Below are 27,961 nucleotides of genomic sequence, written 5' to 3' on the forward strand. Positions count from 1 at the left end.
GGTCTCCACTCTCCTGTCTTCTTGGGTACCAGAAAGTACCTGCAGTAAAACCCAGTTCAGGAGGATGGCTTTGGCACTAGCTCGGCTGAGCTGAGCCGTCAGAGAAAGTACGGCCCCCAAACTTGTGATAGTTAGGGCCAGAGGCAACTCGGGCTGCAGTGTACCCTGATCCAGCGCTGCAATTCTCCTAAGATGGAGACCCGAGGGACCGGCCCAATCGTCCTCAGAAAGGGATGAGTCTGTAGATGACGATTGACAGACAACAGAATCACAGACAGACATCGCATCAAACATCGCTCCAGGGAAGTGAGAAACAGAGCCAAGGTACACTGGCTACCCTGGAACGTTGAGTTCAAGCGTTCTGCCCCAACATAAAACCGGCATGAAACATCAGGAGTTTGCAAGCAAAAATACGACCCAAAAAAATTATCTTCACTCTTCGTCACTAATTGTATACTGGAGGAGAGCCATTTTCACCTGTGAAATGATCATTAAGAATGAAGCAACTAACATAGGAACGTAACGTACACTGTCTTTATGGTGCCATCGGGTGGTACAGTTTTACAACTGCACGTTATTTTGTCAGCGTCTTGAGTCCTCTCAATTTACATGAAAATTACAAGTGGACAAAACAGACACTTCAGTCTGACTCTGAAATGAGACCTTTGTGTCACTCAAATGAGTATGTGGTTTCACTGTACAGATGTGTTTTAATACTAATACAAACATTTAAATTGTGCACTCAGCTCGCACAAAATACTGGAGAACACTTGGAACACAGTTTCAATACAGTCATAATCAAGACAACACACAAATGCAGTTTGTTTTTATTGTCAGCCTCTCATTCATTCATTTCAAATGAAGCAAAGGCTTCAAGACTGTGAACTCTGAAAGAGAGAACAGTAAAGTCAGCAAGTTAGACTTCAATTCTAAAGTGCAAATGTGGTCACATTGTCATTTTTGTTACATTGTGCAATATATAGGCTTTTAATAAAAGGCTTCTAATCATGAAAACATAATTTATTCTGACAAATATATATCTTGTTTCTACATCATCATGACGTGTTTCATCCAAAAGTTATTACACTACCAATCTAAAATGATGAAACTATATTAATTATGAATTATTATATTAATATTATGCTCGGTTAACATCAAGCTCAAAAATATTGCTAAAGACACAAATGAAATTACAGACCTGTTGCATCACAACGATGTAATATAATATGATAAGGTAATATGTTAAGAGCATATTCAATGGTCCGCTTTAAAGAAGTCTCTCTTACTTCCAGTGTTGTGGAACACTTGGCTGAAGTTCTGTGGTCTGTTTGAGATACAAGCGAAATGGTTGATGGGCATGTGTTAACGTTGAAGACGGGCTGAACTCAACGTTGAGTCGCTTAAGTGGGCAGGACCCTCGAGCTCAACGTGGGTGGAGCTCAAACTTCCCCAAGTAAGGTTCTGACGTCAGTGATAAGGAGGCAGAGAGACTGTTACTATTCTGCTCGGTCCCCTGAGACGATGTCAAACAAAAACTAATTTTTGAAGCCGGAGAGCTGCACTCGAGTTCGCATTGACTGGAACCAGAAGAGAACTTGGCGGGTGATAAACCCTAATTTTGGGTAGAGAAGAAACAGACCCGACACCAAAGTAATGCATCTTATTTTTGTTCAAGTTAGACTTTGGTTTAGATGCATAGTTTTAGATACAAAGTTTTCTTTCTACGTGATTGGCGGGAGCAGAGGTGAGAGCGGCCGACTGGTCTCTGCGAGAGGACCAGCGATGATCAGCGCAGCTATGACTTCAGTCTTACCCTGTAAAATAAATAAATACATACATAAAATAAAATAAATCAATAAATAAAAATAAACAAAACAACGATCAACGAAATTTAACGACGAATGTTTCGAGGGTGTCATGAGAACAACCTGTATGATAAAAAAAGACACAATATGGATTTGTACAAAAATAGATCTAAATGTAATACTTCTCTGAGCAAATGATCATACATTAGTTCAACAATCAATACATACTTAATCACCATGCAGCGAGAGATAAGTCTTGTTATTGTTCACAAACATGGAATCTTGTACCAGGGGTCAATGCAGATTGCTGAAAATAAAGATTCTGTTCCACGGCATCTCATCAGCCGTTCAACAGCTCACACACAGACACACACTCCTTACTTTTTTGTCGCTTCTTTTTTTTGTCACAACCCTCTCACCTCTGATCTGTAAAACAATTTAAAGCATGTTAAAAGAAAAATGTTACACTATTCAAGCAATACATGCAATTTGGAAAATAAACTGCATATTGTTTTACAGCGAATTAACACCAATTCATGCATGCAGTGACTCACATATACCCACCCATCTCCAGCGCACTTGTAGTAGACGTAGAGGCCATCTCATCCACTGGTCCACCAATCGGATGAGATTCAAAGTGACCATGTCCTCATCGCTTTGCTGTCTCTAATCTTTGTTAAACCAATGGTTTTCTTCTTTTTTTTTTGTTTTTTTTGTTTTGTTTTTCACTCCTGTGTATTCTGCCTCTGTGCAACCACAAATATACAGTCAATAATCAAGTTCAATAAATTAAATTATTGATTTTAATAAAAATAAAAGTGAATGAGAAAAATCCTTTTGGAGAAAATGTCCCTCAGCTGAACCAGTCAAAAACAGAAAAATGAGTCTTTCCCTCACCAAACTCTCCGACCCTCCCTGATAACATCCTCAGTCCCTTGTCTAAAACATAACTCTGGCAGCTTGAAGTCTCTGCATCGTATTTGACTCTTGACGATTTCCTCACAGTAAAGAGCACTTCAGTTCATTTCCTTCAGTTAGAAATTAAATCTAAACTGTAACCCATGCTCTTGCTTTACAAAAATGAATTCATGCCTTCATATTCTCCCGCCTGGACGACTGCATCTCTCTCCATACTGGCTGCTTCACAGCTCAGCAGCCAGGCTTCCAATTGTCTCCAACAGACAGCAGCACATCACTCCAATGTCTCTGCACTGGCTCCATTTCCACTTCAGAATCCACTTCATTGTCAAGGCTCTTTCGTTCTGGAACAGCCTGCCAGTCGAGATCCAAAAATGAGCATGTACAATAATGTCTCTGTACAGTAAGCAATTTGTAAACAGTCTCCTAAAACGCACTATACAAATCAAGTTATTATTATCACTACAGTACTTACCGTCACAAATGGCCTCATAAATTGTGGACATCTTTGACAGATATTGCCTGGACACACTTGATAAGTGGCAGCGTGGCATTAAGACGTCAAAGGTATGCCCATTTTTCTTTTGATTACCCAAAAAAAGGGTTGGTTTATTACCCAGCGCATTGAGTTTTTCAAGCTATAAAGATACACAAAGGGAGATATATATGATACACATGCACAAAGACACATAGATATATCTATCCTTACAACAACACGCTGAGTCGTTGCCTCATGACAAGTGATTTATGCATTGCATGACAATGACAGCAATGATTTTCAGGCACTCTGAAAATGTACAGTACTTTTAGTCATTGTTTTCTTTCAACAGCCGACGCATTCACACACACAAAATGATCGAACTTACCAATATAATTGCCTCATGCTGATAAGAAGCGACATTGTGGTGCTTCTTGTAATTTTGCAGCCAGGTCTCTTTTTATTCTAGTTTTGAGTTTTTCTTTCGATGGCTGGTGCATTTGGCAATTCTTACTTTTTTTTGAGCACCATACATTTCTGTGCCACAAAAAGGACACCTTTTTTTAATGGAACCACCTTTCCTCTTGTGCCCTCCTTCCACAACCTGCAAGAAATATTTAGCACAACAAAATAAATCATCATTATAGTTATTAAAAAAAAAACTCCCACAGAATAAGAACTCCTCCCAGCGACATAGTTTGGCACATTAACGCGGCCTCCTCTCTTTTTTAAATAACATCCACGAACACGGTGCTTCCATCTCCTGCGAACAACAATGGCCTGATCAATATATGCAATCATTTTCGAGACATCAATTAATTTGCTTATCGTTCAATTTACATATTCCCCCTCCCCAGTATTCTATTTAATTTATTAAAGTAATTGCGTGTACTTTCCCTGGATCATAATAATTCCAATAATGTAGGAGGCAACAACTTTTGGCTTGACTCGGGAGGTTACTCCGTTGTAAGCAGGTCATGCAAGCAAAAATGACCTCAATGTGACGTCAGCGACTCTGGGACGAGCGTGGTGCTTGGACGAACAGCGTTTCGTAAACGTACCTTACTTCCAGAACTTTAAAGTGAAGGTCCAGTAGGATTGTTGTTCAGATGTTTGTGCGCCATTTGTAATGGTTGGGGTCTTCCCCAGTGTCAAAAGAGAAAAATAAAAGACAAGACGATGTGTGGAGAAAAGACTGCTCTTGGTTTAATTAACAAGAGAAAAAGCCAGTTTCCACACTTGCAGACACGACCATCACACTTTTTTGTCTTTTAAAACAAGACACACCTCTGCGCGCCACCGGTGCCAGTGCCAGGCTACCTGGGAACAGCATCCCTCAGTGGTCGGGAAGTAGCGTGTATCAAACCCAGCCGTTACAAATCGTAATTTTAAAAAAATTGTAATCGTAAAAAAAAAAAGCCATTTGGCGGAGCGCGTGGCAGAGTAGTGCGTTGATCACATATCAAGTCACTGGGTAGAAAACCCTGAGAAATGGGACGTGTGGCGAGAGAGTGTGCCAAGCCTCATCTGTGTGAGTCTCAGGCCGACTGTGTGAGAGTTGGCAGCCCTGCCTTCAGGGCTGAAGCGCAGATTCTGGAGCTAAACTGCTGCTGCTTCACGGCTCAGACAGTGGAAGCAAAGTGACAGTGGTTTGGAGCGTCTGGGTTCATTGTCTTTGCCCACACTGCACTACGACGAAGACAAACCCATCTGTAGCTGATGCTCTGTAGACCAACAACTCTGGTGCTCTCTTTACTGGGGCGCTGCAGATCAATATCGGGGCGCCTGCCCTGGTGACCTCTGTCTCTCCCTGGGAAATACAAAAACATTTTTCAAAAATGAATATCAAGTGCAGCTTCCACACAATGAGGCGCTATTGCAGCATTAGCATTAGCTTCTGTCTCAGTGTGGCGCTTGAACATGTTTTCCTGAGGACGAGAGTTACATGCTCCATGTGCTGCTGTTAGAAAAACACAGCAACTTGTGCTGGAGCATCAGATGCTTGGAGAGAGAAGGTGATCGACCAATGATATGCTGACTCTTTAGTTATTGGTCGACCTTTCTTCGTCCCCCACACTCACCTCCACTGCATTCAGCTCAAGCTAATGTGTGACATTAAATAAAGAGTTTTAATTCTGGTCCAAATAGAGGATTGAAAAAGTCTCACTTGCTGATGACACCCATTTCTTTCACAGCCTGAGCAGGTGTGGACTGTCAGAGAGAAGTGGTTCCCTTCTGTCCTCAGTCCTCAGCTCTCCGTCCTCTCGTCTGACACAACTGGACCTGAGCTACAACATCCTGAAGGATCCAGGAGTGGAGCTGCTGTCTGCTGGACTGAAGAGTCCACACTGTCACCTGGAGACTCTCAGGTCAGAACACATCATCTCCTCTCTTCAGTTCTGCTCCACAACTGGGTTCTTCTTCTCTCATGATTCTCTGAAACACTGTTCCTCCTTCACCACAGTCTGTCAGGGTGTGGGATCTCAGAGAGAGGCTGTGCTTCTCTGGCCTCAGCTCTGACCTGTAACCCCTCCCATCTGAGAGAGCTGGACCTGAGCTTCAATCATCCAGGAGGACCAGGACTGGAGCTGCTGTCTGCTGGAGTGGAGAGTCCAGACTGGAGGCTGGAGACTCTCAGGTATGGACAGAGCAGCAGAACTGAGTGACTGAGCTCCAAAGAGCTTCAGACTGAACATGTGATCCAGAAGCAGACAGAGAGGATGTGGTTGTGTGACGCTGCTCAGACTCTTCATCTGAACTGAGCACATGAATCCATAACGCATGACATGTTCTGCTGGACTTCGCTGGACACACCAAGGAGACAGTAGAGACTGAGCAGCTGTTTAGAGAGCCATCGTTGTCACCAACGCACTCATGAAAGAGCCATCCACTTAGCAGCAGGAGATAATAGTCTTGAAACATCTGAAGTCACATGGATCTGCTCTCATCCGTCTGCCTCTTTCTTCTTCCAGGCTAGATCACTGTGGACCACAGAGGTTAACATCTGGACTGAAGAGATGTAAGTCTGTATCTTATTGCTTCATGAGAACTCCTCGACTCTGTCAGCTTCTAGTGGAGCAGCTGTGATGTTAGTGACATCATGTGACCCTTGAATCTGCTGCTGGAACTTGTCTTCATCAAGTCCAGGTCACTGCCCAGAACACTGCTCACAAACATGGTGTCCAGCAGCAGCTAGTGAGGAGCCTCAGTGTAGATCTAGAAGCAGCACTGTGGACTTTCCTCATCATCCAACATTGATTCCTTCACTCTCTTCAGTCTTTGACTCCAGAGTCTCAGGAGTTCTGAGCATCATCATTTTCCCTAAACTAGACTGATGTTAGCGACAGGCTAGCTTAGCTGCTGACCTCACATGGAGACACTTGTGTCTTTCACATGTCTTTCACATCAGCTGCTCCAGATTATTCTGGGATGTTCCAGTCCTCCTGGTTCTTGTCTTGAGGTGGCCCCAGTCTCAGATGACTGTTGACCTGACACAGTTTGGACCTGTGGGCTCATGATCTCCACTGTAGCTCATGTTGACCAACAGAGCAGCCTTCCCTGGCTTGCTGGGACAATGATTGTCTCTTGAAGAGAAGGTATGTACTTCCTCCATCATCACCACGTGTGTCTTCTTCTCTCAGACTTCCGACCACTCTCACTGGACCCAGACACAGCTCACCAGCGCCTCCTACTGTCCAACAACAACCACATGGTGGAGCTAGTGACGGAGGATCAGGAGTATCTGGACCATCCCGACAGGTTTGAGCGGTGTCCTCAAGTGATGAGCAGAGACGCTGTGACTGGTGTCTGTTACTGGGAGGTGGAGTGGAGAGGAAGAGTTTCTGTGGCCGTGACTCTCAGGAGAGACGGAGGGAAAGAAGACGAGTCTGAGTTTGGACAGAACCTTTATTCCTGGAGTCTGAGCTGCTCTGATGATGCTGGATATAAAGTCTGTCACAATAAGACAGAAACTGTCATCGAGAGCTCAGAAGTCTCTCACAGAGTTGGAGTGTTGCTGAACGCACCTGCTGGACTTTTGATCTTCTACAGATTCTCCTCTGGAGTCTGGACCCTCCTCTACACCCTATTCACCTCCACTGAACCTCTGCACCTGGGATTTGGACTCAGAGAGGCTCCTGGTTCTGGTTCCTCAGTGTGTGTGTGTGACCTGAGTGTGTGAGTGTGTTCCTCCAACAAACTGGTGTTGCTGGTTCCAATCCCCATCCACACTGCTGACAGTGAGGAATGAAGAATCTTCCTCTGAAACAAACGTGTTCTTCTGCAGAAAAGAACAAAAGAATGTGAGATGTTTCAAGAAGAGAAACTTTGTCTTTCATCGCTCTCTTCCTTTCTCCTGTAAACTTCTTCACGTCCTGCTCAGTGGTCTCTTCCTGTTCCATCTATCACTGTGTTCAGTCCCTGAAAGACTCCTCCAAGTCTCCATCCTCATGTGAAGAAGACTTCAGCACATTCTCAAACCAGTCTGTCCTTCTTCTTCCCTGTGGACAGATCACATGACAACAATCTTCATCCATGAACTCTTGAACTGTCAGTCGACCTTCAGTGAAGAGTTCAGATAGAATAGAATAGGATAGAATAGCCTTTATTGTCCTTGGACAGTGTACTCCCTTGGTGCAAACAATGTAAAAATATATCAAAACAATCAAGCATTCAGAGAACAACAAATAGGAACTAATAAATAATATATACACAAGTAGCAGCAGTGAAAGAGCGTAATAACAGAAAGTGGCACTTATCTGGATGTAAACTTGAATGATTTGTTATTGCACATCGTTATTTCTTTATTGCACTATGATCAATATGGTCAGTAATAATGAATTTTGTAGACTGTTTTATTGTCACAACTTCTTCCGCTGACGTCACCGCCCAACCCACCTCGTCACATCCACACCTGCCTCCAATCTTCTGACGGTATAAAGACCGGACCAACCTGCCAGTCCTCGCCTGTTTGTCAACCCTTCATGGTTGGTCTTCGAGCGGGATATTTTGCTATTTACCTCTGCCTGCACATCGCATCGTCAGAGTTACTTCAGTTTGTTCCTTCTGCCTCAAAGATTCTGCCTGCCTGCACCTCCTGCACCCCTATTCCACAGCCTGCACCTCCTGCACCATCACCGCACTAGCCTGGATGAATTAATTGCGCTGTCTATCAGGGTTGACAACTGCCACCATGAGCGGAGGAGACAAAGACAGCAGCAAACCACGCTGAACCCAGTCTCCGCCCAGCCTCGTCAATCGCTCTCTCCGATTGGTCACACCCCCAAGGATGAAGGCACACCTGTTCTCTCGCCCAATGACACTTCAGAGCCGATGCAGTTGGGGCGTTATCGCATTGATCCGTAGGAGCGGCGCCGTCGAATTCAGTCCAACAGCTGTCTGTATTGTGGGAGGAGCGGACACTTCTTAACCACGTGTCCTCACTGTCCGTGAAACGGGCAGGTTCGCTAGAATCTGGGAGACCTTGGATGCCCATTGCTTCTCAAACATAACCCCCACATTGACTGGAGAATGGAGAAAATCATAAGTTGGAGTCTAAACTGTCATAAAGTTTGTCTTCTCTCCGCTTTACCTCCCACTGTTGGTCCTCCTTGTACCAGTGACAGCACTGATCTGTCTCTCATTCCAGTAGAGTACCAAGCTTTGAGAGCTGCGTTCAACAAGGAGAAAGCCACGTCATTACCACCTCATCGACCTTATGATTGTGCTCCAGAGGCCAAATTATTGTCTGTGAGAAACACATGAACTGAACATGTGTCCAGCTCTATGGCTGTTTTTCATCTTTGTGAAAGAGTCTAAATTATTGTAGCAGCTGTGGTCCATTCTCTTTCATGCATGTCGACTATTTTATGACCAAACATGATTCACAACATCTTGTACTGGAATGATCTGTTGCACATTTATGCACTTCTACTCAGTAAATGTGCAACATCTTATTCCAGAGTAAACTATGCCATGTTTGACTCTCCCATCTTCATTCTTTCAGCAGTCTCCCTGCCTTTGGTCCGTTCCTTATATAGCACTTCAATACAAAGCTGCACACCTGCCTGGTGTAAAACTAACATGCTATGGAAAACCTCAAGCAAAGAACACCTCAAAGAGCAGCTTCAGGCATCAGAGCAACTTGAAATGTCTCACCTCTTTAATGTGTTTCTAAGCAAATGGTGGTGGTCAAAGTAATCGTCCAAATGTTGCATGTTTCTCCTTGGCCTTGACTGTAACCAGGATTTATGATAAGTCGTAATATAAAGACAGTGGATGGTACTGCGTGATGTTTTTCTCTATATATTGAAGTGCTCCAGTGTGATTTTGCATTTTGTGTCTGCAGGTATGTGCATTTGTGGATGTAGGATGAGTAACTCACACACATACCACATAGCTGCACCACTGGAGGCTGTTCACACACCTGTCTTAGAGTTGAAGTGTACTAGGTATGTATATACTTTTAAACAAATCAATGTGAATGCCGAGCCACAGGAGGGGCTCTGGAACTGGTAAATCTATTGACAGAAACTGCCTTCGTAGCAGTTTGCTGGAGCATCAGGATCTTGTCTCACAAGAAGGCCCTTGTCACCTGGAACCCACTGGTGATGAGGACAGACAGATTCAAATATCCATCATTGTCAACAGACCTGCAGATCACTGTCAAATGTTTCGTGGTACATACAAACCTCCAAAGATTGTCACATTCAATATGAAAATGGGGAACAAAGCAGACCTCAGTGTGTCATTACAATGTGTGAGCTTACAAACAAATGTCTTTGAATATTGTGCGATGCCATAGGTTTATATGACATGAAAAGTAGTGTTCACAACTTCAAATTAACATTTCATTTTTGAACTAGAACTCAAGCTTACATTTCATGGGATTTTGCAATTGCTTTGCACTTATTACGATTGTCATATATTGTCATTATATCTGCAAATTACTTTGCGACTGAAGAACGTGAAACATCCGATTGGTGTCGAACTCTAGAGCCAATCAGGTGGCACTCCTGTCCATCCCAGCATGCACTGAGAGCCAGCTGGAAGTCAGGCTGCTGCAGTGGTTCAGAAGCAACTGAGGGGCGCTTGGATCCCGCCCCTTGTGCTCGGGGCTCAGTGCGATTCTGGACACCCCAACGTCCCACAATGCATTGTTTATTTTATTTATTTTATTTTAGTCTAGTTTAGTTTAGTTTATTATTTATTTTTTCACAGCACTTTATTCCAAAGCACTTTCCTAGTTGGTAAGGTCCCCACTGACCATAATAAGCAATAAATTTGATTCTGATTCTAAAGGTTTATACAGTATGATACCTGGAAATTGATCTGTCACAATGCTCATGTGCTCCCAGAAAAATAAAAATTCTGTACAGAAAATGCGCAAAGCGACTTGACGTAACATACACCATATTTATACTGCATGTTACTGTGTGCATGAGTCACACAGCCATGGCTCCCCAGACCAGTGAGTCTCAGATAAAACCACTGAATAGTTCAGTTCTGGTTATCGCAAGCAACCATGTCTGCCACAGGTGTGGTGTCACCTTCCCAGTCATCCGTACAGTGCTGTCGACTGTGTACAGGCCCCATATCTATGACAAGAATGAGGACAAACATATGAACTGAGTCTCAGTCAGGAGTTTGCACAGTTACACAAAGTTATGTATGTAAATGCAGCATTAGTGTCCGTAAAGAGACAAGTGAGTTTTGCTTTTTTATTTTTTAAAAGGTTTGTTTAAGCTGTTTTAAATGCTTTGGTCATTGCCATTTCAGTGATCAGTTGAAACAAGAAACGACTCATGTGTGCAGTTCCTCCCACATTTCAGCCTTTTGTAGTCCTTGTCTGTCATTCAATATAAGTGGAGCGTATCGTTCTGCACACTTTAAAATGGCAGACAACATTTAAAATTATATTTTGATGAAAAGCTCAGCTGTGAAATTTGATTGCTAAAGAAAAACTGAATTTCAAAAAAGTACTCAATTTCATTTTCAAGGACTTGTGGGCCTTAAGAGTGACATATTGACATTCAATAAACAAGCTGCAGGAGGGTGGAACAGTCTTGTGCTACCGAGGTAAATACTGGAATTTGTGCCCAACTTAAGTTGCAGTATGAGCCGTACTTTCACTTTTGACACGACACACCCAGACACACCTACATACCAAGTCTCCGGAGCAACCTGCTCATTCTTGATCAGTGTCCTCCGTGAGTGGATTAACTCAAGTGGAAGAACGGAAGGAAGCATTGGTTCATGTTCATGAGGAGTCCAGATCAGTGGAGTGATGGGAGCCACACTACTGTGCTGTCCCTTCTTCATCTTCAGTCTCGGTATGTGGCTTTACTTCCAGTGTCCCACAGTGTTTCGGTCGGTGACTTCGCGGAGCTCCAAGAGTGGCTGAAGATGTTTATTAAAACTGTTACAGCTCTTCATTAAAGTCACGCTGGTGTGTGGATGACGATCCTCAGAAACTACTGTGTCACTACTGCAGGACGAGGGCGTCATCATATTCACAGCTGTGATGCTTAGATATGGTGGCATCATCATACAGTGGCTCTGGAGAGCGGACGATGATGTGAACAACAATCCAGCTACATCATACCCAGGATGTATTATGATTATAAAACACAACATATTGGTTATGTTTTGATAACAATGAAGAGAAAACCCCACCCAACACTGAGAGTCTTGTGTATCTGCCCGAGGCAGTTCTGCAACAATAGAACGCACCAGGAAACAGTTCTGAAAGTAAATTCATCAACCGTGACGCAAACACACGTGAGGCGGAGCTGACCGTCATCAAACATGGAAAACCATAATAATAGGGCCCTTTAAGGACCATTTCCTGTGGTAATGGTTTGGATTTGAGCATCCGTTCAGAATCAGTACACTGCTCTCATGTTAGCATATCAATAGCTGCAGGTGCACCAGGGCGACTGGTTCAAGAGTGTTGCACATCCTAAAACAATCAAAGCCTTTTCTGAACACCATATTTCTTCTGTCGTTCTCAGCTGCAGCACGGAGCCTTGAATATGCCTTAAAAGGTCACGAGATCTACATCAAGCCGCCAGACTTTTTTCCACCAGAGAAGATTTTTTGGAGACATAACGGCAAAGATGTTGTCATGGTCAACGGCAGAGAAAAACAGGAATACGGCTCGTACAAAGGCAGAATCATGCTGAACCGGTATTCTGCAGAGCTCTGGATCAAAGATGTTCAGTTTGTGGATGGAGGAGAATATGAGTTGGAGGTTTGGCACAAAAACCAGGAGTATCCCATACAAAAGATGTATTATCATTTTGAGGTCATTGGTGAGTTCATTCTGCTTCGCTGTGAAGTCTCTGATGATACTAACATTGATGATGAAAACAGTCTGCAGTCGTGACCCCACCATAGTTCTGGGTCCAAAAAGAGTCAAGAACCAACGCTGAAAAATAAATAAATACAAGGGGATAACACAACCCAATACAGTATAACCACTTTGAACTCTGCCTCCTCTCTCCACGTCTTTAAACGTCTGGCTTTGCAAAATGTCTCCAAAGTTGTAATTTGTGATATTTTTCTAGTCACTTCCAATCATCCATGTCTGCCAGTCACTCATGGCATTGAATACTACTGTTCATGTCGCCTGACTTTGATCAGATCCATGATCAACCCATGATTTTAGTTGGCGTTACAGGTTGATTCTATCTTAGCTAAACTTGTGGCGTGTATTTCTAGTTTTATTCATTTGTGTATTTTGTGCAGCTAAAGTCTCCATCACCAATGTTTCCTGTGAGATGGATGGTGACCACCAGGCAAAGCTGGTCTGCTCTGCTGAGTCCAGTCACCCTCAGTTACTGACCTTTGAATGGAGCTTTGATGGAACTCAACATCCTGGCTCCAACCTGACGATTGGTCTGAACAAAGATGACAAGAGGGTGTTCACCTGTCATGTGAAGGATCCTCTGAGCGAAGACAAAGCTACATTAGCAGCTGGCAAATGTTTCCCAGGTGCGTGTGGTCTTCTGTGAGCCTGTGACTTTGTGACATTGATGAAATCATCAAAACCTTTTTCTCCCACAGAAAAGAAGGATTCTATCATCTGGATTGCCGTCGTTGTGTCAATCTTTGCTGTGCTCCTGATTGTGGGCCTTGTGTACTGGAGGAGACGTAGAGGTGAAGCATGAAGCACACACACATACTGACAACACAAGAGGACACTCACTGAGCTCAGAGGTTGCCTTTCTGGTGGAGGGTCATGACATTGTGGAGGTCCTGGCTGGTGCTTCTTGTGTGAGCAGAGATTGATGAAAGTGAATATAGAATACTGGAGGACATGACCTGAGAAGAAGTAAGTACTGGAGACATTTGCAGTGTGAAGTGGGACCTTGCGATTCTATGTTTTGGATTTCATTTCAGTGGCGTTGACCTTGTCAACCTTATCATTGACAGGCTTACCTGAGAACCAGGCCAGAGAAGAACATCCTCTTCTGAATGAAGGTGGGAGCTCATCAATAATCAGACTTCACAAACACATCCACGATGCGTCACAACAACACATTCCGGTTTCCTTCCACAAACTAGTTTTCTGCCACTTGGCATGCAGATCTAGCTTTGATGCAGCCCCACAGTGGATGACATCCACATGAGCTTCACCTCAAAAGTGTGGACTTAAACTCAAGGAGGACAGGACCCAACTGTAGGCAGTGTTTGGTCGATATTGAAAGTTGTAACTGGAACCCGCTGGCGGACACGCCTGTCAAGATGAATACGGTGGCCAGTTCAGAACAGCAATACCCTCCTGTTGCAGGAAGTCCCAGCATATCCTGGCAACGTGCAGGCAGACATTGCCCATTCAGGCTGTTCTGATCTTTGGTTGGAAATAAAGAGTTTAATTCCCCCACTGTGGGGCAAATGAAGGATAACAGAAAAGAGATGATAGTCTTTGGTTCTGTCAGCTCTGTGATGCAGAAAGAGTCTTTGGAGTGCATCCAAGGGACTTCTGAGGACATTTAAATGTCCTGATGATTTCGGTGGAGTTCAGTGCAGCAACGTAGCTTTGCATCACATGGTACCATTTAACATGCAGTGGAAGCTCCCAAGAGAACCTGAGAAATTTGAAATTAATGAATTAATTATCAAAAGTTCACAGTTGAGATGATCCACAACATGGAGGAAGTTGTTACATAGGTGCTTCAGCTACATGCGACGCCGGAGAAATAGGTGTTGGACTTGCAGAGTTCCAGATGGTCCAGATGGGGCAATATAGGGAAGAAGAAGGAGTTTACTCTAACCGAATATTTTGTGGAGAACCTGCTGCATGAGGGTCTTAAAGTATGGGAAGACCAGTGTTGGGACTACGTTATCTATTGTCAGAAGTGCCGTAACGCGATCCTTTGCCAAAATTTCAAATGCTTTTAAAAAGTACAAACTCTTTAAAATGTTTTAAAAGCATTGTCCATAATATGCATTAAAAACTTCTGCGTGGAAGTGAAGCCCACATTAGTCACGCGATGCAGCGCCGGTCATGTGAAAACCATCATGAGCAGCCATGATGGTTTTCACCTGCCCGGCGCTGCATCACGTGATGATGGTGGTTCAATATTCTCATTATTTTCCCTTTTTAGCTGTAAAACACCAGAGAAATATTGTAGTGGTGCGCAAGTGATGTGGAGGCTCGAAAACACTGTGCACGTCCAAAACGATCAATTCCCATGTGGCGAAACGTCTTCAGAAAGTGCACGCGTCGACCAAGCTCGTGGAAATAACTTTGTTATGGGATTGCACGGGTTAGTGCTGATCGATGGATAGATAGCTTTTATGACCTGACTATCTAGTTCAGCACAAACAACAATCATGGGGCCAATTCTGTCCCATTGTTGCTGGCTCTCGACCCAGCCCGCTGACCGTGACTGTTTTAAGATGATTATGTTTGAGCTCCGCTATAATAAACCGTTAAAAAAAAGTTTTTTTTCGCTCATAACAAGTTACTTTGAAAGTAATGAGTAACTTGAAGTAAAAATGTTACTTTTGAAGGAGGTAACTAGTAACTGCAAGTTACTAAAGTTACTAACTTAAAGTAACTTGCCCAACACTGGGGGAGACGCACCTGACCTTCAGAATGTGCACATCCCTGCTGTGTCACACCAACCTGATGGGGCAAGACCATGCTCCATCATTGTCATGTTTTGGAGCATAGCAAAGAAAGAGACATTATACTGTAAGGAATGGGAGGGAAAGGGATTCTCGTGGCAATTGAGACATTTCACCATTCTCAAGAAACAACGACAGTATGCACAGGTTCTGAAAGAGAATCAAGTTTAGTTCCGGACCCTTTTTCTCGGTGGCATTGAAGTCACAGAACTGAAGTGAACCAAGTCGACAAAGACATCTGAAGGAGTGGACAGAGAAGAATGAGAATGAGAATGGCTGTAGCTTGTAGTGAAATTTACTTCTCTGGATTAAAAGGTAGTGTTTTTATTGTCATCAATTGAATAAATATCAAACTCTCCCACTGCTTCAATGTTTTTTTGAGGGACCGCTCAGACACAAATGTTTTATTCCTCGCTTGTGCTGTCTTGCTTATTTTGCAAAATGAGTTGCAGCCTCTCAGGCAAGCTGTCGAAGTCACAATTGAACAGAATCAAAATAGACAATTGAATTTAAAAAAAAAACCAAGTGTCTTAAAATGATAGATCAGTGTGTGTCTGTTTGCACAAAAAACGTGCATAACCCCCACCCATCAAAAACACTTGGTCAGGAAGAGCTGTGAGCAGCTGAAGGTTTGCCCTCATTAAACACCATGGAACAGTTTGAAAAATCAAAATGACTTGCAGCCAAAGCCCAGATATTAACATACGTACAAGATGTGGACCTATGACGTCACTTCTGGATCCTCCTGCAGTTGTCAATGTAATCAGATTCCTGCAGAATCAATGTAATTGCCTTTCAATGTAAAATGATCTGATTGTGTTTCCAATGGTGTTTTGCTTCTCTTCAGAGGAAGAGCTTGTCAGGCAGGCGGTCGAGGCTTCAAATGAAGTTGTGTAAGTGGATTACACAATGATTATTGAAACATCTCTGATGAACTAAATATGAATGTTGATGATGATGATTTCCTTTTTCATTTTATTCTCAGACTGAGGGACTGTCAGCTGTCAGAGAGAAGCTGTTTCCTTCTGTCCTCAGTCCTCAGCTCTCCGTCCTCTCGTCTGACACAACTGGACCTGAGCTACAACTATGACCTGAAGGATGCAGGAGTGGAGCTGCTGTCTGCTGGACTGAAGAGTCCACACTGTCACCTGGAGACTCTCAGGTCAGAACACATCATGTGTCCAGCTTCAGAGATGAAATGTGAAAGTCAGAGGTGGAGACTTCAACTTCAGTTTGCTCTTCAACGCAGCAGCTGATTCTTAGTGGCATCAATCTTCAGCAGGTTTCTCCCGCAGTGATGTGCTTGGTGATCTGAAGTGGAACCAAGACATTGAGCTAGCATTAGCCGTAGTGCTAATGGATGTTAATCATGACAGGAGGATGTGTCCTGGAGAATCACCTCAAACGTTGCTTGAAGGGTTAACCACCCACCTGAGCAGACATTGTGTCCTCACATAGACAAGTGATGAAGAGCTCCTGGAAACTATACATTTCACGTCTTCATCATTGATCTTCATCACAATCAAATCAACAACATCAACATCTGTATGAATCAGCAGTTTGCAGGATAGTTTGCTCTTCTGAAAAACACTGCTTGATGTAAAAGTTCTTGAAATACTCCAACAACAATGTGTTGATCTTCTGAATGTTGAAAAGTTCAGTGTGTCTTCAAATAAAGTCTTCTCAAAATAGAGGATTGTACAGTTTATGAGTTCTCTTTCACAGGCTGAGCTGGTGTCAGCTGTCAGAGAGAAGTGGTTCCCTTCTGTCCTCAGTCCTCAGCTCTCCGTCCTCTCGTCTGACACAACTGGACCTGAGCTACAACGACCTGGAGGATCCAGGAGTGGAGCTGCTGTCTGCTGGACTGGAGAGTCCGCACTGTCACCTGGAGACTCTCAGGTCAGAACACATCATGCGTCCAGCTTCAGAGCTGACATTTGTTTGCACCAGTGAAAACAACCAGATGCGCTGAACTTCATTCTAAGTGTAACTCGGTCTATCACAAAAGTCAAGCACACTGCACCAACAAAGCAGAAGGTCCTTTTATGTTCCCAACCACAACAACAGAGGAAAGAGGTTCTATGTCATATGGGCCCTGCTTCAGGCCTGAGCGCGATTGATTTGCTCGCCACCCAGAAAGGATCCACCTCTCCCCATGAGACTTTCTGTCCGCCGTTATGCACCCTCCTTTGTCACTCAGCCTGTGAGTGCGTTATCAACATCATTGGATGCTTGGAAATATGAAGTCATTGAAACATTGCAGTATCTGTAAAGTGGAGATGCCTGATTTTTGATAACTACCGTATTTTATAAGCCGCAACTTTTTTCTCGCGGTCTGAAACCTGTGCCTTATAAAACGATGCGGCTAATATATTGATTTTTACAGGGATATTCCAATCAACCGGCCACCGATTATGAAAGGCTGAACTCGTTGTGATCTGTGAATGCCGACCACTGCCTGTCATTGCTGGTCACAAAATCCGATCACATGTGACAGCAGCCGTTCTGATGAGGCACCGCCCGCAACGGCGTGTCTAATGCGGAAGCTTTTTTCAGTCTGTCATGTCAAGTTTGCCTCCTGCAGCACATGCACGTTAAAAGGCGTCAACGCCACAATTTCAATACGATATTTAAAACACCAGCACTTGACAGAGCACAGTGAGTTTTCTGTTGTTCATGAAAGTGAAACTGCAGGAACTAGCAGTCACTCGCGGACACTCGCCGGTCTGAGCGTGACATTCGGAATGCGGAGCATACTGCCCAAGAAATAATCATTAATTTCACCGCGCCAGATGAGCAGCCTTTCTCAGGTGTCGTTTTAAGACGGAATCAACCGGGACCGAACCCGCTGCAGTCTTGTGTGTGTCAGATGCAGCGTTCGCGGTCCACCCCCTGAATCTGAGACGTTTGCAAACGTCCAGAGTGAGAACTTTCATGAAAGTGGTTGAAGACAGCTGCTTCAGCTGAGTGCTCTTCCTGTCTTTCAGAGCATCCCTACTTTCTACAGTCTAATGAGCATGCTATTTGCTGGCAAAAATATTGAGCCTCGTCACATCACGGCCGTTTAATTTACCTTTAAAGCGCTCAAATTGCGCTGTTTTCGCCCTTGTGTCCACAGCTCTGCCAACAGAGACGATCTACTGGACGGTGAAAACGGCGCTTTTTGAACACTTTAAATGTAAATAAGATGTGATGAGTTCATGACTGGAGTTCAGAACATTGGTAAGATTGTTTCATGACTCAGTCTCGACACTGGACCCCGTTTTCAAAACTAGTACTAGAGGATCGCTAGAAGTGATCCTCATGAATTTTCTGCGGCACAGACGGCAACAGTGCACCCGCGGCTTATAGACTGGTGCGGCTTATGTATGAAAAAGATCCATTTTTCTTCTTAGATTTGGTGGGTGCGGCTAATATTCTGGTGCGCTCTGTAGTCCGGAAAATACGGTACCCTTCTTGTGTAAAGTGTTCAGGATTACAACACATGCTGGAGTGGAGCTCTTGTCCTGCTTGTATGGTTCTTCCGGCCGTCGACCGTGAAAAGCGAGCGGCTACCCTGGAGGTAGGCGGGTCCGCCAAATCCAAAACCAAGTCTCCCGTGAAACCTTGGGACCAGTACAACGAGTTGTCAAAGCAGACACCTCCGTTTTGCGAAAGGGGAGACTTGCTTTCAATTCAACCGTATCCACTTCGGTTACTCCCTGGCTCCACGGACCTTTACAGGGGTCGTGGAGTTGGCTTTAGAGTCGCCCAGGAGCCACGGGATCAGAATTCTGACCCATCTGGACAACTGGCTGATTCTAGTATCGTCCAGGGAGCAAGCAAAAGCCCACACTGCTGCAGTGCTGTGTCACATCAAATGTCTGTGATGAGTGGTGAACTTACAGAAGAGCACCCGGATTCCCTGCACCCAAATCCAGTAAATGGGGATCTGGCTAGAATTATGGCAGTTATGCAGTTATGACAATGGCAGCTCGGCAGGTGATGGCGGTAGAGAAAGTGCTCAATTAGTTGTTGGGCCATCACGTCATGGTCAGAGCGGACAACTCACCCATAGTGGTGTATTTAAATCACCAGGGAGGGGTGAGGTCCCCAGCCTAGAGTGACAGCTGACATTCTGCACTGGGCGGACAGACTGTGAGATGGCATGTTCCAGGCAGCTTGAACGTCAAGGCAGACAGGATGTCGGGAGAGGGAGCTCTTGTGGACGAGTGGGAACTCTCTCAAGGTTGGGCAGTAGAGAAGGTAAACCGAGGACTCCATGACGCAGTGGTGATGATGCTGGAGGGTTTAGCAGGCTTCACATGCCACCTCCTGAAACTTACTCCAAACCCTTGAAACCATTTGAAACCAATAGTGAAGCCCAGGAGAGGGCAGAGCACGTATGACATGAAAATGTTAAGTTATCTAATGTAACTTCAGTTCTATGAATACATGTGACGCCCTCTAAATGTTCGCCCAACAACGCCCTGTTTGGCGGCTGCTTTCAAACGAGGATGCATAACGGTAATGACAAAGTGAAGAGTTCAGTGTTTCCTAAATAAAGTCTGAAAAGTCTTGTCAAAATAGATAATTCTTTGTCCATTCTCTTTCACAGGCTGAGCTGGTGTGGACTCACAGAGAGAGGTGGTTCCCTTCTGTCCTCAGTTCTCAGCTCTCCGTCCTCTCATCTAACACAACTGGACCTGAGCTACAACATCCTGGAAGATCCAGGAGTGGAGCTGCTGTCTGCTGGACTGAAGAGTCCACACTGTCACCTGGAGACTCTCAGGTATGGACACATCATGTGTCCAGCTTCAGAGCTGAAATGTGAAAGTTTAACCCAGTAGCCAGAGGGACCAACTCTCATGTTGCCGTTCTTTGCTAAAACTAAACTAAAAGCTGCTTGAGAGTAAATGCCTGCACATGCAGAGCTAATGCTATGGTGGCATCTAGGGATGGGTATCGATTCTAATTTCAAGAATCGATTCGATTCTGATTCTCATGACTTAGAATCGATTGTCACGATTCAATTCGATTCGATCCGATCCAATCTCGATTCAGGTTAGTATTTGAACCATTTTCTGAGCTGTTGCCATAATCACATGACAGGTTACGCAACGTATTAATGCTAGTATCATATTGACATTCAACAGGAAATGAATGAAGGACTCATAGTAAATGATAATAAAGATCCAGACACAGAACACCAGATGTGACTGCTCATGGGACTGGTGCATTATTAGAAATATGACATTAAAAATTCACCCAAAAGATGCTGCTGTTTAATACTAATGCATTTTATGTTATTATCAAAATGAAAAAAAGATATTCTCAGCCATTGAAAATGTAAACAGAGTGCTGGTTACTGACTTCACAGCAATCTGACGGTCATTGTGCAGTATGTGAACAGTTCTCTGTGGTCTGTAGCACGTACGAGAAGAGGTTCCACTCCTCATCAATATAGTGAGTTGTCAGATTCGTGTAAGATTGCGAAGATGTCCACGCATCACTTGTAATGCCCCCCTGACTGCTGACTGAAGCTTACTTTTCACGTATTCTTTGACTCACTGGTGCATGTTTGGGATAACAGACGTTTGCGAGACACCATAACGTAGTGAGGCTCTGTTACTTTCATTAGCCGCCTGAAGCCCTCGTTTTCAACGACGGAAGACGGGCGCATATATTTGCAAATGAAGCCCGCAATCGCTTCAGTTATTTTGACAGAGTGTGCAGAATGACCTGGTATTGGTAAAGTTCGCTCGAGTTTCATTTGTTGTGGCCCGGTGGATGGCTTGGAAAGGAGCTCTGGGTGATGTCGCGTCACGTGACTCGTGAGCTGGGTCATATTTCCGCAATACTGCAACACTTCCAATACCTCCATTAGGCATAACGTGCTAATTTCTATGCTTTTGTCGAGCGCATTTTTGGTTTGGTCGCGTCTGAACCCAAAATGGTGCCAGACCATTGCTATGAGCGTTTCAGGCATTTTCAAAGGGGTTGGACTTCACCCGGAGAATATGTGTTCAAACGTAAAATAATTAATCCGATCTTTGGACCTACGAATCGATTTTATGGAATTAACGTACGAATCGATTCAGAATCAGAAAATCGATTTTTTAAACACAGCACTAGTGGCATCACTCTCAAAGACTTCAGTACAATACCATGCCATCTCTGTTTAAATGGGGACCTGTCCTGGATTCCCTGCTTTCCTGACTGATGACGTTTCAAATGCTGAAGTCCTCCTCTCCATGACACAGCAAGTCGGTCATCATAGTGATGCTCCGTTTTGAAGTTATTGCTAGTTTTGAAGTATAGTTCTCCCCATCTGAAATTTCATCAACAAGCAGTGACGTCTCAATAGGATTGATTCTGCCTCTAGCACAGCACCCAGCTCCTGAGCTGATCGAGCCACGCAGAAGAGACGTGTCTGCATGAGATCAGATCAGCAGCCAACTCCTGATTTAAGTACGAACAGTACAAACAACACAGTTTTCCTGAGCGTTGTACAGCAAACTCAAACTCTGTGGATAAGTCACTTAAACAAGTTAGTCAAGCCATAACAAATACTACTTCAAACTTCTCAGTACACCTGGCCTGTCCTGGCAAAACAGAGAATATAAAAGGTCTCACTTGTTGATGTCACTTGTCTCTTTGACAGGCTGAACTCTTGTGGACTGTCAGAGAGAAGTGGTTCCCTTCTGTCCTCAGTCCTCAGCTCTCCGTCCTCTCGTCTGACACAACTGGACCTGAGCTACAATGACCTGGAGGATCCAGGAGTGGAGCTACTGTCTGCTGGACTGAAGTGTCCACACTGTCACCTGGAGACTCTCAGGTCAGAACACATCATCTCCTCTCTTCAGTTCTGCTCCACAACTAGACGGTTCTTCTGCTCTCAGGATTCTCATGATTCAGACCCTCTGTTAGTCAAAATATAGTATTGAAAAAGTCTGACTTGTTGATGACACTCGTCTCTTTCACAGGCTAAGCGGGTGTCTACTGTCAGAGAGAAGTGGTTCCCTTCTGTCTTCAGTCCTCAGCTCTCCGTCCTCTAGTATGATTCACCTGGACTTGAGCGAGAACATGCTGGAAGATCCAGGAGTGGAGCTGCTGTCTGCTGGACTCAAGAGTCCACACTGTCACCTGGAGACTCTCAGGTCAGAACACATCATCTCCTCTCTTCAGTTCTGCTCCACAACTGGTTGGTTCTTCTCATGGATTTTGCTGTGTTTCCACCAAGTGATCTGGGTTGGTACGGATCACATTGTCATCCTTATTTCACTGTTTCTACTGTCTAAAGGGGCCTCAATAACCGACCCAACTTAGGCCACCTTTTGAGACGACTCACCTGAGGAGCCAAAAGGTTCAGAAAAAGGTGCCTATATGCACACAGCCGTGAGCGAACAATGTCTGAGTCAAGTTGCAGCAGCAGCCATTCTTGTTCCGGAACAAAAACAACAGAGACAACATTAGCCGATTAATTGGCGTCTGAACAAGACAATCCTCTTAACCATTGTTGACATGTGAACTAGGGTCTGTCGTCTGTTGGTGACTTGTCTTGCCAAAGTTCACATGATCAGAGACTTTTTTAATGTTCTGCAGTTTTCTGCAATTTCTGTCTTGTGCTACATTTCGCTGTTGTTAACTGGAGTCATTAGCAACAACGTGAGCTGGAATGGCTCTGCTATTGAAAGAATGATACAGCCCAATGTTGACATCACTGTTCATGTCGCTGGCCACCAAAAAAAGCACCAAACTCAGTGGGGACACAAACCTGTCCAAGGGGGAAAGGGATTCCTTCCTATCCTTTTTGAGATGTACCGACCCAGACCACTCAGTGGAAGCATCACAATGCACACTGTTTTTTTCTTTATTGCAGTCTGTCACAGTGTGCGATCTCAGAGAGAGGTTGTGCTTCTCTGGCCTCAGCTCTGACCTCTAACCCCTCCCATCTGAGAGAGCTGGACCTGACCTGCAATCTACTTGGAGGACTCGGACTGGAGCTGCTGTCTGCTGGAGTGGAGAGTCCAGACTGGAGGCTGGAGACTCTCAGGTATGGACAGAACAGCAGAACTGACTGACTGAGCTCCAAAGAGCTTCAGACTGAACATGTGATCCTGGGTGTGTGACGCTGCTCAGACTCTTCATCTGAACTGAGCACATGAATCCAAACACATGACATGTTCTCCTGCTGGACACCAGTGGAAGCACCAAGGAGACAGTGGAGACTGAGCAGCTGCTTAGAGATCCATCTTTGTTGCCACCAACACAGTCATGAAAGAGCCGTCCACTTAGCAGCAGGAGATAATAGTCCTAACTGTGCAAAAGTGATCAAATTTTAATATTACATTATTATTAGGGATACTCTGATCGATCGATCACCGATCATGATTGGCTGATTTCAGCGTGATCAGTGAATGCCGATCACTACCTGTCACTGCTGATCACAACAACCGATCACGAGTGACAAGCCGGCGCGCTGGTTGTAACGCGTCCCCTCCTCCCTCTTCGCTGCACTCAGCATCAGCTGTGAAGCAGCAGTCTGCCATGAAGATTCTTTCAATCTGTCATTTAACGTTTGCTCATGTACAGGAAAATGCTGTGCAGGGAAGCGCGTTAAAATGAAACATGCCATTTCAAGCACCAACACTTGACAGAGCACGGAGCGTTTTCCAGGCTCATGAAAGTGAGACCACTGGTTCCTGCAGGCTGTTAGTGCAGCAGGCTGTTGTCTGAAACTTTTAAAAATGTCCGGACTGGAAACTCATAAATCGCGTGGTCTCTGCCTCAGAGTATCGCTACGAGCGGCCAGTATGTAAATATTTCATGGACATAGCAGTATCAAGAGATTCAACAAATTGCGACGTCTCACATCAAATGAAATGTTTTTCAGTTGTCCTTTTGACAGAATAGCTGCTGTGTTCAATGGTTCATGTTTTCACATCAACTACACTGAAGGTCTCATCATTTTGATGACAAATTCGTTGTCAATCCATGTGATCCGTATCGGTCATTGGCAGCAAGAACCCTGACCCCTAACTATTGTTTCTATTTATTTATGTTGGTACATACCTGTTTGTATTTCTAGGCAAGAACATATTTTCTTTCTTTTCTAACCCAGCAAACCTTGCAGACACATTAAAATCCCAGTTCCTAGAAAATCAAGACTCTTACATTCTGTTCCATTCACTCTGGGAACACAATGTCTTAACAAAACACTTTTCAACTTCCAGTAATGATGTTCCTTAAAAAGGTAAGTTCAATATTCACACAATATCCAAGTATGGACCAAATTAAAAGTGAAACTGAAGTGTAACAAGTGACTTTTACATTGCTTCTTTATGAAATGTAAACAAAAAAGGTATATGAAACAATAAAAACAACAATATTTCTTATTTAAAAGACATTTCTGTGCAAGGATAAAGCAATTATGGTCAAAAACTGAGTCTGGATTATTTTGACTCATACTTTTAGAAAAAGTTTTCTTTGAATTGAGACATTACTTTGAAAAAAAAAATGAAATCAAAAAACAATCATTTCTGTACATCAATGCAATCCTTCATGTGCTCGTGCTTGAACTCTTGAACCAGGGATGCCCACACTTTCCTCTCACGACCTTTGAAACACTGCTGTCTCACAATCTACTTGAGCCACGACTGTAGAGCAGGTCAGAGACAGACAGCTCTCTTGAGCATCAGCAAAGATCAAATTTCTCTCAGAAACATCTCTTATCGTGAGGGTCACTGTCCGATGTCTGTTTTTCATCTACATGCGATCGACAAGGTCTTTCTGGATCAGTCAAATATTCAAACCCGGAAGTCACGGAAGTCATTACTGTGCCACTTGAAACATCATTGCTTCATATTGTATGTCATACCATGGACTTCAGAACATCATCATGTTTGCTAGACCGATGTTAGCTACAAGTAGTGATGGGATCATGAGGCTTCATGAAACACTGTGTCGTAGGCAATCTATGTTATTTCCCACTAGGTGGCACTCTCTGCTCTACATCTTTAGATTTCAACTTCCAATGAAACATCATATCATTTTTAAACTGAGAGCGCCACCTACTGAGCTCTGATAATAAGGACAGTGATTCATGAAGTCTCACCAGCTCATTACTAGATCCAGGCTGAGACGTTACATGGACAGACCTGTGTCATTCACAAATGACAGGCTGGTTATCCTGGGATGCTACAGCCTTCCTGCTTCTTCTTGAGGTTGGGCCAGTCCCAGAGGACTGTTCACCTGACATAGAACACGGACCCATCACGGTTTTCCCCTGAGTTAATCTTGACAAACAAAGCAGACTTCCCCGGCTAGCTGGGAAAGTGATTGTCTTTTGAAGAGAAGGTCTCTTATTCCACAATCAGCACCATCTGTGCCTTATTCTCGGTCTTTTCTCTTTGGATCCAGACACAGCATGCTGGCTCCTCCTACTGGACAATATGATGTCACTCGTGAAGATGGATCAGGACCATCCCGACAGGTTTGAGCGGTGTCCTCAGGTGATGAGCAGAGACGCTGTGACTGGTGTCTGTTACTGGGAGGTGGAGTGGAGAGGAAGAGTTTCTGTGGCCGTGACTCTCAGGAGAGACGGAGGGAAAGAAGACGAGTCTGAGTTTGGACAGAACTGTTATTCCTGGAGTCTGAGCTGCTCTGATGATGCTGAATATAAAGTCTTGTCTCAGCAAGAGAGAAGATCTGGAGCACACACAAAGCTGCGTGTGAAACACGTGTGTGTGATGGTGTTGCTGCTTCAAGTCTCCCATCATAACTGCTGACAGTGACAAATGAAGAAATCGGCCCCTGAAGCAAACATGTCTTCTGAAGAAAACAACACAAGAGATGTTTGGACAAGAAAAGCTTTCGTTTTCATTGTTTTCTGTCTTCACGTCCTGCTGAGCTCCAATATGTTCATTAAAGTCACCGTTAATCATAAAACCGGAACAAGCTCATTTACCTTACAACTAAATTTGCATGATTCACTTCTTTCTTCTTATGATCATTGTTGTTTTCTTGTTGTTTTTCTTGTTAAACTGATTGAGTTAGAGAGAGGTTCTCAATTATTATTTGACTCTACACATGGTGGAATTTTGATGAGGAATATATCACAATATAAATTTCTCTATCATCATGTAAAAAATCCTTGTGCATTTTTGACGCTCTGGTTGCTTGAAATATTAAAGGTACAAAGTGGCTCCCAAATAATATTAAATAAACGCTTGAGAGGAGCAGAATAAAGTCACAGTTATTTTAGTTGTCATTTTTTTCATACCTTTTGTAAAGTCATGACACTCCAACTGTGTCGCAAAATTGTGGCACGTGTCCCATTTCACTAATACGCTTTATTGATGCGCAGCGCCCCCGGTGGTCAACACAATTCAACAATAACGGATCAGCTCCAACACGCAGGATAAAACTTTATGAAGCAAAAAAGAAGTTTTAGACAGCATAGAAACATCTCTGCCTCTGACGTTAACACTGTACAGACTTAGAAAAACTTGAGTTAGACAGAAAGACCGTCACAACCTGCCAGATTGGCTTCAATACATTTTGGAGTCATGCAGAGCTTCAAACAACAGATGAATTTCATATTGCTCTTTGAGGTAGCGGCATCAAGAATATGGACAATTGTTCGTGATTTGGCACATTTCAGGAAATGGATTTGCGCTATTATCATTATATTAGCTGGTATTTTTTATTGTTGATGCACATATGAAATTCAATTATTGCATTACAAATTTCCGTGAAGCACATAATAGAAAACATGAAAAAAAAAAACAGATTAATAAAACTAAAAACAACAAAAACAAAAACAAAAACTGTTATAATAGCCTGATTCCAGCATGGAGATAAAACAGCTTTTTTAAAGTGTCCAATTAAAGGCTGAATTTCAAATTTCTTATACCATTCTGCCTGAAATCCATCACTCCCAGGCGATTTGTTTGTTTTCAACTGTTGCAGTGCTGTTAGCTGCAGGTGCTAGCAGATTTTCTCTGTCTCCTCTTCACGTTGAATCCGTAGGTTGAATGTCGGGGGTTTTCTTATTCTTTGTTTTTTTAATATTTCTGCCTTCAAGCTTTAATCCTCTTCGTCAGTTTTACAAGTCAGTTTTAATACTTGTATTTCCTCACACTAAACCTGGGAAGGGAACAAAACTTAAGTGGATGAAGTGGAAGGACTAGAACAGACGGAGGTGCTGATCCGTCTCTGGTGTGTGTCGTAACTTGCTTCAAGTCCATCTGTGTTTCTGTTGACTATTGAGTGGAGAGTTTAGCCCAGTGACAGGTGTTACATGGCTTCCTGGCCGGAGAGCCTCGATCGAAGTCTCAGGCGGAGGCCAGCGCCTCGAAGTGGCTCAACCAATAGTGAAGGCCTCAGGGCAGAGCACATATGACACAGAACTGCTCCAAAGCCATCTGAGCTGACATCCACTGACCGTGTGATGGGCTTGTTGCTGTTTCAGAGTCGCAGCGTCAGTGACCAGTGGCTTGTTTTCAGCTTGTTACAGATGATCGAGTTCCAAACGCTTGTGATTCTTTATTCAGCACATTGTTCTGTCTCAAACGCAGTCGTTCTACTGAGGAGCCCTCATCCATACCCAGGTGACCTGCAGGTGCCTGTCATGGATGAACAT

General features: G+C 43.9%; 2 protein-coding genes across 4 annotated transcripts in view; both read left to right on the top strand.

The window, feature by feature from the left end:
- The window catches only part of LOC128766399 (NACHT, LRR and PYD domains-containing protein 12-like), a 36,110-nt gene extending 25,520 nt beyond the window's left edge, over positions 1 to 10,590 (top strand). Inside the window, exons 11-14 of the mRNA XM_053878007.1 lie at positions 5,397 to 5,570; positions 5,666 to 5,839; positions 6,174 to 6,220; positions 6,843 to 10,590. Of these exons, the coding sequence (XP_053733982.1) occupies positions 5,397 to 5,570; positions 5,666 to 5,839; positions 6,174 to 6,220; positions 6,843 to 7,381 (934 nt within the window). The 3' untranslated portion in view covers positions 7,382 to 10,590. The remainder of the gene's footprint in view (positions 1 to 5,396; positions 5,571 to 5,665; positions 5,840 to 6,173; positions 6,221 to 6,842) is intronic.
- An 804-nt stretch (positions 10,591 to 11,394) lies between these two features.
- Positions 11,395 to 26,551, top strand: LOC128766411 (ribonuclease inhibitor-like). 3 transcript variants are annotated; one of them, XM_053878030.1, is made up of 13 exons: positions 11,395 to 11,531; positions 12,213 to 12,512; positions 12,949 to 13,194; positions 13,267 to 13,359; positions 13,636 to 13,683; positions 16,184 to 16,229; positions 16,322 to 16,498; positions 17,062 to 17,235; positions 19,934 to 20,107; positions 21,980 to 22,153; positions 22,302 to 22,475; positions 23,198 to 23,371; positions 25,738 to 26,551. In XM_053878030.1, the coding sequence occupies exons 1-13, from the start codon at positions 11,486 to 11,488 to the stop codon at positions 25,814 to 25,816; spliced, it is 1,905 nt and encodes a 634-aa protein (XP_053734005.1). In that variant the 5' UTR covers positions 11,395 to 11,485; the 3' UTR covers positions 25,817 to 26,551. The 3 variants fall into 3 exon arrangements, with proteins under 3 accessions (XP_053734005.1, XP_053734007.1, XP_053734006.1); XM_053878032.1 differs by lacking the exon at positions 19,934 to 20,107; XM_053878031.1 differs by lacking the exon at positions 25,738 to 26,551 and having other exon boundaries at positions 22,302 to 22,693; positions 23,198 to 23,321.
- The last annotated feature ends 1,410 nt before the right edge of the window (positions 26,552 to 27,961 follow it).

The sequence above is a fragment of the Synchiropus splendidus genome, chromosome 10, assembly GCF_027744825.2.
Source record: "Synchiropus splendidus isolate RoL2022-P1 chromosome 10, RoL_Sspl_1.0, whole genome shotgun sequence".
Lineage (NCBI taxonomy): Eukaryota > Metazoa > Chordata > Actinopteri > Syngnathiformes > Callionymidae > Synchiropus > Synchiropus splendidus.